The following is a 16352-nucleotide window of genomic DNA, read 5'->3' as shown; positions in this document are numbered from 1 at the left end:
CGCCACCGCCGAGCCCGCCGGCCCGGCCCCGCAGCCCGCCCCACCGGCCGGGCCGAGCCGAATCGAGCCCCACCGCCGCCGTCTCCGTCCCCCCCGCCCGCAGCCCGGCGCGGACGGGAAGAGACACGGTCCAATTCACTCACCTCGGCGGCTCCCTGCGAGACTGCCTCCCCCTCCCTGCATCACTTCCGGGGATGAGCAGTCAGCTGGCGGCGGCGTGGCGCTGCGCCGTGACGTAACCGCGACGTGCCCGACGCCGCACGCACGGTGAGGGCAGGGGAAGGCAACGGGCCGCCGCCCTCCCTCGCCCACCGGAGCGGGGGGACGGGGCTTAGCGGGGCGGAACCGCGGCGCGAAGGCGGGGAGCGGGGTCCCGGCGCGCTCCTTACCGGAGGTAAAGCGAGGGGGTGGAGGGCGGGCAAGCCGGCGTGCGGGAAGGCGGAGGGGAGGGAGAGGCTGAAGGTTGGAAGGGTTGGCCACCCCCCCCCTCCCCTGCTTCACGTTTGGTTCCGCCCGGCTGCGGGGGCAGTGCCGCCCCGGCCGCCAGGGGGCAGAAGGGCGCCCGCGCCTACAGCACCTCCTGGTGGCCGGGCGGCTCCGGGCAAGAATGGGGGAGCGCCCAGCGCCATCTTAGCGCCGCCATCAGCCCCGTGTGGTGCGAAGGATTGCCAAGCCCCACAGCCACCCCGCGTCCACTCACTCACAGGGCCATTGTCTGCCACAGCCACCGCTGTGTCCACCCACAGGGCTGCCCAGCCAGTCCCCGTGCCTGCCTGATGACAGCAGCTGGCTGCAGGAATGGCTGGGGGCTGGCCCCGCGCCCAGGTGGTGTGCATCATGAGTCCTGAACCCCTCACCTGGGCCTGCAGTCGATGCTCACCTGGAGCTCGTGTCAGGAGGGTGACCTTCTGTCCTGTCACCACCAGGCCTGAGGGACCTCTCCGCACAGACACCAAGAGACGACTCTGGGACACATAGAGCGGCCCGGTGTTCTGCCGCCCCTGTGCGGTTGGGGAGGCAGGAGGCCCCAAAGACGGATCCATACGCCAAGCAGGAGAGTCCAGCCCAAGTACTGCATGAGGCTGTGTTGGCAAAAGGCCTGAATTTGGATGGGATTCATACACTTGATTTCCAAAAAGCAAATCTTTTCTTCAAAATACATCCTGCTATAGTTCTCACATTATGACTAAAAATCGTATCTATCAATGTCCTGGGACTGAAGCATTTGGAAACTGAAGCAGAGGGTCCATGAAAGGAGTTTTGTTAAATGACCCACAGAACGAAGTAAGAGAGGGGGTAGGGAGGATTGTTTCTCTGCTAGCATTAATATTTATACCTGTTCTCCAGTTTGGGAGTGGTTCCAACGCTGGGAAATACTTATATTCATGCATTCAGCTGCATTTGGCTCAAAGCCAAGGTATGAATAAGGTGCATAAATCCATACTGGGTTTTGTGTCCACGTTGTTGTATTTCTTTATGCTTCTATATTATATAAGTAAGGCCATCCAAGGATAGCGGAGACTTCATTTTCCCTACTAAATTTGTTACACTGCATTAAAACCTCTTTCTCTTGTGACTAATAGACCCTAAACACGAAGGAGGAGAAAAGGTTTCTAAATGTGTGAAAGCCTGAACGACGGAGTTGCACAAAACTAGACACAAGTTCATATTGCTTTAGAGTCTACCTGGACACCATGTCCTTTTCAGGAAACGGCTAATATGTAAAACAATTTTTTTTGGTTTCCTCTCCTCCCTCTCTACACTGTCTTAAGTCAGCGTTTCTGTTCTTCCTGAGGCGACCATGGCTCAGGAGGCACTCCCAGAGCAGGAGTCTGTATGCCCTACTAAAACCAGATAATGCCTTGACCACCTCAGAAGATGAAAACCCTGTGATCAAAGGGACTAGTTAAGGGTTTCCACTTTCATTTATTCAAATGAAGAGAATGTTGTAGAATCCTAATTTTCTGCAGTTTCACTTATTTGAAATTACATAGGAAAACCAGTGATAAAATCCAAGTCCTTGCTTTTACTATTTAATTATCTTCTCTTTGCATGAAGTTTCCTTTTTCTGATCAAAAGACCACTCCATATGTAAATGAAAGCTTAAAAGAGATCCAAGTTCAATCAGAAAGCCAAGGCACGAATAGAATGGCAGAGTTCTTATCCCAGCTGATGAAGTGTGTAAGTACAAAGAGTTAGAGAGGCTGGTTGGGAGGTGCTGATCCGTGTTTCAGAGCACTTCAGTTTGCCAGCAGAAGGATACTGGCTTGACAAAATCTAAACCCATGTGAATGTCACCTTGCTTTCAAATATCATTACTGAATAACTTGATTCAGTAACTTGGTTCTTTTTCACCAAATCTGCATAGATTTATGACTGCAGCTTGTAGATGGGAACAGAAATACTTGAAGTCAAATTAATGCATGCTGGAAGTGTCTTAAAATGTGAAGGCCTGAGCCATTGGTAAAAATGAGGACATAACACCATCATGGAAGAATATGATCTTTCGTTTTAGTTTGTTTTTCACCATATGGAGATTTAATATTTCTGCTGTGATTGAAGTTTTGCTATAATTTAGTTTTGGCTGAATCTTAAAAAAATAGCTCTGAGTGTTCAATCAAGAATGAAAATCAAGAGAAGTTTCTGCTTTGCTAGGTACGTACTGCAGCCACATGTGGTCGATGTTTGCGGTGTACTAGCTGTCACAGGTCACTAAGTCATTGATTTGAGTAAAAGAAGATAAAATTACTTTTGTGGAAGCTAGATTTTGAAATTTCGTATCACTGGAAGGCATGTGGCCTGCCCAGCTGTGACAGGAATCTGTGACCTCTTCTCCCTGTGCCACAGGAACTCATTGTTTCAGTTGTTGTCCCTCAAGGGAATGATAGACCAAATTCATTGCTGCCTTAAGAACCGCAGACTCATTTTGGCAGACTTGCACGAAAGATGAATATAGATTACTGACCTCTAGTTGCTGTGGGTAGCTGTGAAAGGAATGATTGATTATCTGTTGCATTAGCAGCAGGAGAGAGACTGCGGGTCACTCTTTAGCTAAGTGGTATAATTTAGCTCTTAAGAAAAAAGCCAGATATACTCAGCTGTTGGCATCTCTTTAAGTAAGTATTAGCCAAAGAGTGCATTTGAAAATATGAGATACAGATTGTCATACAGGCTGAAGCTGATGATGTTCCATACTATAATGTTGATACGCTGTGCTTCTGAATCGTCATTATTTCCCTAACAGAAATGTGATCATAGCTTGATTCAGAAGGCAATCAGCCCAGCGGTTTGCCATTGTGTCTTTAGGACTCCTTGCCAGTAGCAAAGCAGCTGTCAAACAGAAGTTGTTGCTTCTAAATAAAACATTTTACATCTGAGAAGTTCAAAGCCGCTTTTTCAAATTATTTCACGCAGAGTTCTGTTCCCCACCATCTCCTCCCCTGAGCAAATATGGTTTCAGCATCAGCACTAAGTGTGTGTTACTAATGTGTGCCCTAGTTAGCTGGGATGTAAAAGAAGAGATCTATTGTTTTAAAATACCCCTTTTTTCCCCATGGGCTATCACTTTCAGCCTTTGTTTCCTAAAGTCCTCTATGTACTCGCTACTGGTAGATTTTATGCTTAAATCGAATAGCTAGTGCTTGACTTGAAAAGAAAGGATGAAATAAAATAGACTTACAGCTTCAGCAGAGGAGCTGTGCAGGAGGAGGCGAGAGCTGGACACGCATTCTTAGCCAAGCATCCCGTGCTGGGAAGCAGCTGTAATTTAGCTGCTCTTATACAGTCAGTCTCCGTGCAGCTTCCCTCTGTCCTAACTTTGCCTTCTCTGCGCTATTGGGGTCAGATTTCTTTCCTTATTCTTATAGAAACTTTAAATTTAAATCACAAACAGACCCACAAATAGCAAAAGATGACTGGTGTTTCACTGATTATTCAGATCATTGAACTTTTGTGTCAACCATCTAAAAATCCAAAGGCATGCGTGTTTGTTTCCTGAAAGTAAAACTTGTTATTACATTTTATAGTTTAAAAGATTATTTGTTTTAATTAACAATGAAAAAAGTTTGCGTCTTCATCGTGGCCTCCTTTGCGAGTTTGGAGACAATGGGATATTTCATGTGCTTGATCTGCATGTTGATAACAGGGATTTGCATGTAGATCAAAGCAACAATACACCCCTGCGTTGTCAGAACTCTGCCATAGCACCCAGCAAATCCTTCTTTGGAAGGCGATGCTTGACTTTCCTCCAAAGGCTTCGTTCAAACAATCGGCTCCAAAACAGCCTCCAACCTCCCACTTTCCCCACTGATGCGTTTGTGCGTGCAGACCTACCTCTGACCTCTCCCCGGGTTGATTTGTTGCAGTAAACACCTGAAATTTGCTCAGCTAATACAATAGCCCTGTACTTTTTGACAAATCCGCCTGTGGTTAACCTCTGTGGGCTGCGTTCTGCAATGAAATGAAGGGTGGTAGAAGTTAAACAATGGGTGTGACTACCACAAGATGAGTGTTAGTGGGAAAAGTGGTGTAACAACCACTTAGCATTCCAGAGATGTGAAATATAATTATGATTTAAATGCCAAAGATGTAAGTTGCAAGATGAGTAACTACAAGGACATGAAAGCCTCTCTTATCTTCCTTTCTGTCCCACTCAGAATCATTCTGCACACCCACAAAACTAATACAAGTAGTGTCACTTGATGAAATTACACCTGATACATGACTTGTACCGTCACTTACATTTCTGTCGGTGTGGGCTCTGTTTATACCAAAGGAAAAAACTCCAATCTCATTTACAGCATTTTAAGTTGGAAGTAATTTTGCTCTTGGTGGAATTATTCCCTGTTTACGCTCCCACTCAGAGCAGAATCTGACCCAGGCTTTGAATTTTGTCTTATTTGCTCTCATCCTTTCCCATGATAGATCAGGTCCTCTGTCATTGAAGGGCTCCTCAGACCTTCATTTATGTATCTGTGCATAAACGGTTCATGAACAGGTCTGTAATGTTAGAAATTATTGACTAAAATGATCCATGGGAGCAGCTGGTTGCTGAGTATATATGAAAAGCTGCTTAATGCCTTTTATGTCATATAGCATATATGGGAAGGAAAGCAATAATGCAAAGGTGCAGCCCATACCTAGATGAGGGGCTACACAGTTCTCTATCAACTCCAACACCAAGAAATTAAAGAAAGGAAAAATAAGTTCTAGGTGAGGGAGGGAAAGCAACTAGTGGGGAAAAAAATATTGTTGGTTCTAAACTTCTAAACAAAATCTTTATGAACAGATTCTTGTTATGTTTAAGATCCAAAAGCAACAGGCATGAGAAAAGGGCACTGTCCCAAGTTGAGGGTTTGGAAATTGTCCGATGCATAAATCAGAATTTAAACCTGTATTTTAAACATTTTTCCCCTCTGACATTATTCCTCTTCTTTATAGATTTTGTGAAAACCTAAACTGAAAGTTTTTGGTACAGTACTACCTTTTATTAGCTGTCAGCGGAGAACAAAGGGCATTACCAGCTCCACCAGAGGTGACACCTTCAAATAAAAGCAAAAGGGGTGAGGCCAGGAGGGGCTCTAGGTGAGGACGTGATTTGGGACTCAGCATGCGCTAGGTCAGACCTTTTAACTGAGCTGTTTATTTTCTGTACAAAATACGCACTCAGTGGAGGGAAGCAATGACTTTTCAGATACACGTACATGCGTAGCTTCGTGTATGACTAATTTTATTGCCTGAAATGGAGCTGTAGAGTGGATAAAGTGAAGCATTTATTCCAAAGTGTTTGACCAGCTGGGACTGCCTAGATGTTTTATTGTGGATATTTGTTTCCTGGAAATACCATAAGCATTTATTAGAAATACTTACTGCTGGGTAGGAAGAATCATTTTTGTATCTAGGGGGGAAATATATGATTGGTTAAACATTTTAAAATACAAATAGCAAAATAAAAATGTGCTCTCTTAAGGATCAGAGAAAATCAGTTTTATGTCTGTACTTAAGATTCCTAATAGAGTTCACGAAAGAACAAGAACTCTTTAGATCATAGCGATGGTTAAGACAAAAAAGACTAGGATTTAATAGTTTGGGATTTTTTAGCAAAAAAAAACTATGGGACACATCCTGTCTTCAGGTTAGCATCTGTAACTCGGAGTTTGGTGAGGAAAAGACGGTGTGGCTGCCTGTAGGCAGGGCAGGACTGCGCTGAGATTCTAGGGGAGTTCAGCTGCTGGGCCAAGGGCAGCCGCTCGAGAACTGTGCGAGAGAAGACTTTGGTGCAAAACCTTCTCCTACTCTCCACAGTAACAGGAACTGCCACAGACTGCAAGGCACAGCCACATCGCCCAACATTCCGCAGTCATTTGGGGGCACGTCTTAGGAGGCAGCTTTTCCCCTGTCAGCGAGGAGGGAGTGCTCCCTGCAGAGGGCAGCTGGGGCTGCCTGAACTGCCCGGCTTCAAACTGCGCACCGGAGGAGCCATTCCCAGTGCACGGGTCTGATTTCAGGGGATTCAGCCACAGCAACTAGAGCTCCAGGTTGGCAAATGGATGCCAAGACAGTTAGATGGTGTCCTGACGTGTTCCTCACCATCCATATACTTGCCTTGGAGTGCTGCTGCATCTTCCTTCTGGACAGTAAAGGTACCTTCGACAGCTGTGGTGGCTCTAAAGCAGAAGTCACTGTTTCTGTGAATCTAATCCATGTCAGAAGTGCTGTTATTCCACTAGTGGCTTTGACTCAGGGATATTTGTGGTCTGACATGAAATAGTGGCACCGTTGGCAAATGGATGCCAAGACAGTTAGATGTTGTCCTGACGTGTTCCTCATCATCCATATACTTGCCTTGCAGTGCTGCTGCATCTTCCTTCTGGACCGTAAAGGTACCTTCGACAGCTGTGGTCGCTCTAAAGCAGAAGTCATTGTTTCTGCGAATCTAATCCATGTCAGAAGTGCTGTTATTCCACTAGTGGCTTTGACTCAGGGATATTTGTGGTCTGACATGAAATAGTGGCACCACTTGATAAAATACTCATTTACATAGAATAAGAATAGGATTTCATTCTTGGTTCCTGATAGAGATTCTTATCGCACCTGGAGCCTGATTCAGTGGGCTCAGCAGGTACACAGCTTTCTGAAAATCAAGATATTCAGGACTTTCCCAAATCCAGAGTTCGTCTGCCTCTCCTGCAGTGCTTAGATAAAACAGCTTTCATCACCTCTTCATCACATCAAACTCCAGTTGAATCATTACTACATACTGTAGTGGTATCACAAATAAGCTTTTCAGCCTCTGAAACCTATACCAGTTTTCAGCAATACCATGGTGGTTTTATCATGTATTTTACAAATTTCAAGATGCTTTGCAAAGATAGGGTCAGTATCGGTACGACAGTTTCACAGGACAGGGGATGCTCAGTTTCGGTGACTTGCCCAATGTCTGTTGCAAAACAGCAGCGAAACACAACCCAGGCAGTTTTGTACCGGGCTTGTGATTCAGCAGAGCACTAAACAAGTGCTTCACTTCGAGCAAGAGCTCAAGCTGTTTGAATGGAGACAGATTTAAGTATCAGTTTAAATACATTGCTGGACTGGGTCTTCAGCTTTCAACAGCTAATTATTCCTTTACAGCTATTTCATTATTTTTTTTTTCATAGAGCTCAGTGTATTTTTAGATGGTGGAAATATTTTTAAACTAATTCCATTGTGTGAAAAGTTATATTGCTCAAATGTTCATGCATATGTTTGGGGGTTTGTGTTGGTTTTTTTAGATGACACCAGTTACTCGACAAGAAGTTCTTGGCCTTTACCGCAAGATATTCCGAATAGCCAAAAAATGGCAATCTGCATCAGGACAGATAGAAGAAACTATTAAAGAGAAAGAATACATTAAAAATGAAGCTAAAACATTATTCCGAAAAAACAAAAATGTGAGTGTCCTTACAGTTTTGAATTTCTCAATGATTGTTCTTTTGCTCTTTGCCTTGTCACAGTGATTGGATACTAAGATATGAATGGAAGAGTTGTTTTCCCAGAATTTCATTCACCTTTAATTCTGGTGTATTTGGGTTATAGTTTAAATTTCACCCCTGAAATAGTAACAAAAAAACTCAAACCATTTCAGCTCTTACTACTAACTACTGTAGAAGTCTAAAAGGTCTAGAGCTTTCACTGAAAAAATGCCAAGAAAAAATTAAATTCCAAAGATACTGCCTGTGTAATTGAAGCAGCTTTTGATCTTTTAGAAAGCTCGCTAAGTGTATCATTACCCATGCAATGGCAAACAGAGCTCAGGAGCTTCTTACATTTCTTTTTTTTTCTTTTCAAAGCAACAATTATTGGCACTTCTTTTAAAAGAAGCATTTTCATTTTTTTCTTAAGGAAGAAATTTCAAACCCCTTTTGAAAGGGGCGATACAGACTCCATGGTAATCAAAGGCCCTTCTTGTAATTCAAGATCACAATACATATTTATTTCCCATTTTGGTCTGGGACTAAACTCAGGTAATACAAAAATAAAAAAATGCATTTAAGTCACAATTTACACCACATTTCTGACTTCAAAGGGAGTTTCTGGGTAGAATGATAACAGAATGTAGACCAAGGAGTCTCTTCTCTTTCTCCTCTAGCTACCTTGCAGAGTGACGAATGGGTGAGTGTGGGTTTTTTCATGGATATATTAGAAGTTTATTTGTGTATTGTCTTTTTACAGAGAAAATACCATGTTTGGGTAAAAACCTCCTTCTATAGCCTCAGTTATGACAGTCTCTGGGCCTTAATATCCAGCGCCATCACGCCCAGAATTGTTGAGTCAAGGCAAATACTAATGTTACCTTTTATGGATGTGAAAAATAACAATCATTGGATCCTTGGGATTGCCAAAAAAAGCTAAGGAAGGTCATGTAGCTGTGCATCACTTATGCCTGAGCTTCCAATTGTTAATTGCTATACTTGTACAAAGCAATTGTTTGTATGATCTTAGGTAACGGATCCAAAGCTGATTAAGCAGTGTATAGAAGAATGCGAGGCAAGAATAGAAATTGGACTTCACTATAACATCCCCTACCCGAGACCTGTGAGTATAAATCTAGTCACAAAGTCTTCAACTAAACCCACTTGGCTCTCACTGGATAATATAACTCTTAAGTTCCCATCACTTCCACTGCATTTTTAGATAAGCCAGTATTTAAATGCTGTGCTAAATCAGAGCTAAGTAAGCCAAATGTGTATTGAAATGTTCTCCATCTATCTTGTTTCAATGTAAATTGGCCAATTTCTTTTCAAAATAAGGAGTCAAAGCCTAAATGAAGTTGCATGAGCTAAACTCCCAAAGCCTGTAAAAATTTAGGGAGTCTTGACTGACCAATGAATCATACTATGTAGAAAAAGATTGCAACGGAAATCACATGAGAGAATAAAAATATTCAAACCATCAATCTGCCATAGATACAATAATTTTCATAACCTACATTAATGGTAGCTGTTCTCTCAGTCATAGGTCAGGTCTTATAACACCTGCCTATGTTGCTGCTTCTTTTCCTCTGTTCCTGGAGAAAAACATGTCCAGGATTACCAAAACGCTGGAATTTGCAGCAATGTCTTCTATTGCACCATTCAGTAGAGTTTTCTCACTGCCCAGTCACCTCTGTCTGTAGTACTTTATGCTGCACATCTATAATTTCATTATCAAGGCGGTCATAATGAAAATTAAATTGTATCTTCATCAGATGCTTGCCTAGAACATGGTCACTGTTAGCATCTGTTTCACATATAGCTTTTTCTTTTCCTGCAGTATACAGAATAATAATGCACTTCTGGCAAGCAGGATTCCTAGAAATGGGCTTAAAATGTATGCTCTGCAGTGGCTTCAGAATCACAAAGGATCACTCCTAGATCAGCTCTCTCAGACAAACTGGATGATCGTTATTTTTCAGATTCTAGAAATCTCTATTGCTGCTTTAGTCAGTGCTTTTACTACTATTTGCACCTAAACAGCTCTCTTACAGGATGACGGCTTCAGCAACAATAACATCTGACTGCTAACACCTACAGTTTTCAATCACTATGGGGGGATACAGCTGCATGACTCCCACTAACGCTCTTATGAAATACAAAGACTTTGTCAGTCAAAGGAAGAGCCTGTCACCTATTGCTCCTTCTGCTTATGGAGTCAATGACATTGATTGATCATTTTAATATGGTATATATAATCATGACAATAAGAAGGCAGTCTTTCAATATATACAGTTTGGGATTATTTTGTGACTTACTAGATAGGTATGAATAAAGCACACATCTACTCAGGAATTTTTAGGGTTTTCTAGGTCTTACTGTTCTGGAACATTGTCAGCAGTTCTATTTCAACAAGTATTTTATCCTTACAGTCTGATATCAAGCTACAAAACAAGGTTACTAAAGCCTAAAATATATAGGATTTTAATAAACAATATTTAGGGGCTGAAAGTTACACCAGTAATCACTCCTCAGAGAACACTCCTTCTAGTAATCTAATAACCTGGTCTGAGATGGTACAGTTGCCCTCTCCAGAATACGAAGAAATTATTTAAAATTCAGTGAAACCTAGTCTGTATATATGCTTTCTTTTCCTTGTAGCTTCTCAATTTACACCTAACTGGTGGGATTTTGTTTTCCAGATTCACCTGCCTCCTATGGGTCTTGCCCATAAACAAGGCCGAACATTGCGTCACCAGGAAAAGTTAAGGAAGATTTCTAAGCCAATCTACCTGAAATCCCATGATGAAGTTTCATAACCCATCATTTAAGCTCTGATGTGTAATCACATCATTTAAGATGTGGACTGTAATCCAGGTGATTTGTGTGCACAACTGTGAATGAAGCTGTTTTGGTCACTTGCTTACAAATTTCCTGAGGCCAAAAAGCTAAGTGATAACATTGCATGTGATGGATACGGTTGGTCTAATATTTATTACATTTCTACCACTGACTCTTCAATAAAAGTAACACTTTTCAAGGAGTGAGGTGTGATACAAAGATTACTTTGACATCAGGACAAATTGCAACAGGTTTTCAAGCTCAATCTATAGCAGGGCTCTCTGGTGGTTTGAAGACTATATATGCGCAGTTGTGATCCAAGGCAGTGTCTTGATTCAAGGGTCAGCAAAAAAAATCAAGAAAGTTCAGGAGAATCAAGCAGACAGAGCACTTCCAGAGCTTCTGAATGCAAGTGGGAATACAGTGACTGCATCTTACAGCTACACTCCTTCCTCTCCTGTCCCTGCTCTGCATGTTGTCCCTGGAGAAATGTTCCAGTTTCACGGTATCCTTATGCTGAAGTATTGTTTCTAAATGGACAGTACCAAAGAGACATCAGAAATGCCACCACTCCTTCTTTTTCCTTTTTGCAAACTGCAGAGGAATAGCCTAGAGCCTCTATGTCAGCTTGCCCCCCCGCCTCTTCTTTTGGAGAGGGTGTGGATGTGAAATGCAAAGTTTGGAATTCCATTACACAACTCAGAGTAGATCATTCCACTGTTGGGTTCCTCAGGTTCCCATGTATGGAGTGACTGAAAACTCTCCCTTCAGGGTATCACCATAGGAGCAACCTTAAGATGCTCTGGGTGTCTTCACTGTGCATTTTTACATGGTTACCTTTTCAACATAATCAGCACACTGGCTTTCTCAACAATGATTTTAGTGTTAGGTTTTAACTCTTACATTATGGACAGAACCCAAACTTATTAAAAGAAAGTATCAACTGTCTCTTCAGTATCTTAAATCTGAGGAGTATTTCTGTTTCGCAGATGTTTCATAAATGGAAGTGAAATGAAATTAATTCCCTCCTCACTGGCTGTTTACAAATTTTCTTCAGGAAGTTAGTGGAGCCTCCTTCTCTGGAGACATTCAAAACCCGTCTGGATATGTTCCTGTGCAGCCTGCTTTAGGTGGACCTGGTTTGGCAGGGGGGTTTGGACCAGATGATCTCCAGAGGTCCCTGCCAACCCCATGTGATTCTATGATTCTGAGCCTTCTGTCCTTTAGGCTCGAAGGACAAGCAGTGGGATGAGACCAAGCAGTGGACAGCAGCCAGACTAGACTGTATGGGCAGACTACATAAGCACAGCCCACAGCTGCTTTAAGGACAGAGAGTATAAGCCAAAAGTTAATGGCAAAAATCAAATTTGAAAAATGCAGTGTATATTATTTCCTATTAAAGTCAGCAAAACAAATGATGCCTAATTTTTCTGAGTTCTCCAAGCCCTGATAGACAAATAGGAAATAATATACACTGCATTTTTCAAAGTCAGCAAAACAAATGATGTCTAATTTTTCTGAGCTCTCCAAGCCCTGATAGACAGTGGCGAAGAAATATTCTTGTCTACCTTAAAAATAAGTTAAAACTGGTCTTGTGCAGAACAGAGTGACAGTTCCTCCCCCAAGAATGTACTTGTAAGAGTGAAAAAAATACAAGCTGATGAGAAAGTAAAAGGAAACAATGAAAAGACCAAGTCAGCATGACAGGTACTGGCTAGCCCAATTTCTCAGTACCCTTTATGGCTCCAGTCTCCAAAGGTATCTATTCCCATGTAATTATTTCCTGGGAATGTCTCGTGTGGGAAGTAACATGTAAAATGCCATTGTTCTGCCTGTCAGTGGGAGCTTTGCAAATTTACTGCTGCCAAAAAGACACAAATCAAAACTACCGTAGCCTAGGAAAAGGGAGATGGAATAAAGACAGTAAAAATAACATGATTATAGATACTGCTTAATCCTCTATTGAAAGAAGTCCAAATACAGTCTTTTCCTGTCCTCATTCTGATACACCAGCATAGAGATGTCTCAACTGACCCAAACCAAAATGTGTAGAGACAAGGATTTTGAATGGAAGCTTAGGCTCATTCTTCATCATTTAACTGTCATTTGAATCTTTTTAATTGTTAAAATTCATGTGGGTAATGAAGGTTCTGATGCTGTGACTCATCTGGTGAATAAACAGCTATGTAAATGAGCAGTCTAAATTTACTGTCTGTGTTATAGTCACAACTCTTTCCTGAGCACACACTGTAGGATGTAAATTATTTCAAAATAACATCTCTAAAATCACAGAGGATTTATATCAAATTGAAATAACGAGTTTCTTTCTGAAGGGAAATATAAATATGCAATTCTAAAAAGACTCAAGTAGCCCTAAGTAACTTAAATGAGTATCCACTTGCTTAACTGAAAAGCATGCAAGCAAGAACTGCAGTAACAGCATCACATTGTTTGTGATGCTTTAAATATCCATTAATTTTTCAAAGTAAGTGTTTGAGAAATTATTAACTCCTGCCTGACCTTCATTACTTTCCAGCACCAAAAGGCAAAGACTGAATTTTGTTAAAACTTGAGGCTGTTCAGCTAAAGGAAGGATTAGATCAGCTCTTTTGTCAAGTCTAGAGAGCAAAATCCTTCTTTCACAGTTTAAGTTAAACTCTGTATGGAAGAGAATCTGCCTTAAAGATTGAGTCCTTTGTTTTTGGAGGTCAAACAGTCAAACTACCATTTTGAGAGAGTTTCATAAAAATTCATTTGCAACTCAGTGTAACGGGTAGGCAGACATCTCAACTGCTACTCATTGTATTAAATTCCAAGGACCGTATAACTTCTGTCAAGAAATATCCCAATGATGATGCAATGTGTCATTCCTACACGTTAATTTTACTTGCAAAAAGATATTATCCTAAAATGCCTTTGAGTTCTCGAGAGTTTGTAATGCACTGGATTCAATCAGTCAGCGTCCACTCTGTCCTGTACTTCCCTAACTTTCTCTTACTCCCCTTCCAGTAAACACTGTCTCTTTTCCAATTTATCACTGTAGTCAGGAGATGCTTTAGAATAAAAAGATTACATTAATTTTATATTCTTTAGAAATAAAAATCCTGAGTCAGTTGCATGAACTCTCTTGCAAACTAACCGCTAGGCAATGCAGTAGTAATTTGCTGACATGGTATTTGGCCTTGAATATCTAAATAACACCTCTCTGGAAATTCTATCCCTAACTCCATCATTAGTAAAGTTGTAATTTATGAAGCCGTGCACTTACGAAACCAAATTTAACACTCGCGTTAGGAAGCACACAATCATTTAAAAAGACGAACTCAGCACCTGCTTCCTGAAGGTACCCCCTCAGTGTTGTCCAGGAATGAGGAAACACTCATAAAGTGGCAGCAGTGACCCAGTCTGTGCCAAGGGAAGTGTCACGGAACTGAAACAGGTTAAGATGGATTAGTTTATCTGATCTATCTTCCTACTAATACCTATGAGTTTGTTCTTGCAATAACTTCTAGATCTGGAGAAAATAAGGCACTCTCTTGGGGCTCTACTATGTATCCATCAGAAATTACATCAGTTACATCCATCTTTTACCCACAGACAGAATGGTCACTTATTTCATCATACTATAAATTCATTTTCAAGAATGCTAATTACAGGAGAGACCTGCACCTTTCACTAATTTTTCTAATTCTATTAGGCAAAACATTCTAGCTTATAGGAATTCAGAGTTTGGGCTTTTATATTGTCTTTTGCTTTTTCATTGTGTAATTTTCCTTTAACAGCCCAGCAGTGCTAAAATCAACAGAGATAGTACTTTCTGTTTCTGAAATGGATTTTTGTACAGATGAGATAAGAGAAAGGTTTCCATCTCCTAAGAAAACATACAAACCGTATCTGTCGTACAGCATCCCTAGGTGAAAATGTGTCTCTGCTATTTCTAAGGAAAAAATATCTCTTGCTCCATGATGCCTATATACTGCACTTTTTCCCATCTGCTTTCAGTTATTAGCAAGGTTGAATCTATGATTCACAGTAATTACAGGTGGTTTTGTGGTTTGTTAATGAGAGCTTCTAATTAAGAAATGGAAATACTAAACCTGTAAAGCCAAGAATTCTAATATTACTGTTACAAAGTAGTTAATTTTCCAAAAATTCTTCAAATTTTTATCATGTCCAACTAACAGCTGAGTCGTCTTTTGCTTTTTTTTTTTTTTAATGTGTCTCAGCCAAGAAAGGCTGTGAATTCTCATGTTTCACCAGCTTGTCATTTTTCAGGAAGGTCTAGACAATGCTCAGGAAATAAGGTTGGGAAGGTCATTTCAAAGAACCACAGAAAAATATCTCTAAGAGAGATACCCCTCAACAGTAAATTCCATTACTTTTTCTCTAATAGTAAGGACAGCCCAGGAAATCATGGATTTCAGTAATCATCAGCTACAGCAACTCAGCCATGCCTGTTCCCTGGCCAAGGGGGACTTAGCAACCACCAGATGCACAACCTCTCTTTTATAGACTTCTCTCTTAACTATGTATTTTGGTCACATCTACAAAAGCTTGAAACACGTCTTTAATTACATTCTAAGAGATGCCTTAATCTCAAATCTAAACATTAATACAGAAGAAGCATTTAGAAAATTAGCACAGTAACAAGGACATCGCACGCAATGCAGTGGCAAAGCCACTATATACTCATGAGAACCACAACTGTGTCATTTCATAAACTGTCCATTAGTGTTTGCTCACAAAAAGGCGTTAACAAGAAACCCATGTGGCAAGCTATCCCACAGTATTTTCCAACAATTTAAAAGTAATTTATCTCCATAAAACATAATTTAGCTAGCATATATTACTGAGTCTGGCTTTTGATTTAAAATGGCTTAATTTAGAGGACTGTGTTTGCAAGACTGGCATTATCTGAAGAAAAACTCAGTCCTCAAATTTCAACTTTTCCTTATTTTAGTGCTTTAAGAATGATTACTCTATTTTTGCCCCAGCTTCTCTTTCAGCAGAGCCTCAGCAGTGCCAGGTAAGATGTCACCTGCCACTTCCCTGGTCCAGCAAAGCGCCTGTGAGAGGAGGCTCCTGACTGGCTTGTTATCTCTGATGCCACAGTGACCTAATTAGTGATCTGAATTGTTGATGGGATAACCACAACAATTAGATGCAGCATTTAAATATGTACTAAATTTCAGTTAATTTTAATGATATGAAAAGTAGAAAGTATCTGTGTTACTCTTATGAAGCCTAAGAAACAACTATGTTTTTAAAGGACCTATTTTATTTAATATTTATTTATTTACAGAACTTCTGAAACAAAAATTGCTGTCAGTGTGGGTGACTGTTGTAACATTCATAAATTTTATTTTTGCTAGAGATGACAAATATTATTTAGTCTAATTTGTTAAGAGTAGTTTCTTCCTAGCAGTAAATTGAAACACCTGCACACCTCTGTCCCCTTCATTAAAACAAGTATCTGTTAAGTGTCCTGGCCTGACATCTTTGCCCCAGTCACCAGGTAACAATAATGACACACCAAATGTCTGCACACTCTGCTGGTTATGA

The 16352-nt window shown here is 41.1% G+C and overlaps 2 protein-coding genes across 3 annotated transcripts in view; one reads left to right on the top strand and one right to left on the bottom strand.

Annotated features, from left to right (window-relative positions):
- DCUN1D3 (DCN1, defective in cullin neddylation 1, domain containing 3) overlaps nt 1-286 on the bottom strand; it is a 26885-nt gene extending 26599 nt beyond the window's left edge. For both annotated transcript variants that reach the window (XM_014936416.1, XM_014936419.1), the window contains exon 1: nt 144-286. The gene's annotated coding sequence lies outside the window, so the exon portion shown is untranslated. The remainder of the gene's footprint in view (nt 1-143) is intronic.
- Nucleotides 253-10992, top strand: LYRM1 (LYR motif containing 1). The gene is made up of 4 exons (XM_014936420.1): nt 253-394; nt 7770-7928; nt 8980-9072; nt 10652-10992. Exons 2-4 carry the CDS (start codon nt 7770-7772, stop codon nt 10766-10768), a joined length of 369 nt encoding a protein of 122 aa, XP_014791906.1. The 5' UTR covers nt 253-394; the 3' UTR covers nt 10769-10992.
- The last annotated feature ends 5360 nt before the right edge of the window (nt 10993-16352 follow it).

This window comes from Calidris pugnax, unplaced genomic scaffold, assembly GCF_001431845.1.
Source record: "Calidris pugnax isolate Ruff unplaced genomic scaffold, ASM143184v1 scaffold17, whole genome shotgun sequence".
NCBI lineage: Eukaryota > Metazoa > Chordata > Aves > Charadriiformes > Scolopacidae > Calidris > Calidris pugnax.
This window is presented reverse-complemented; position numbering and strand designations above follow the sequence as displayed.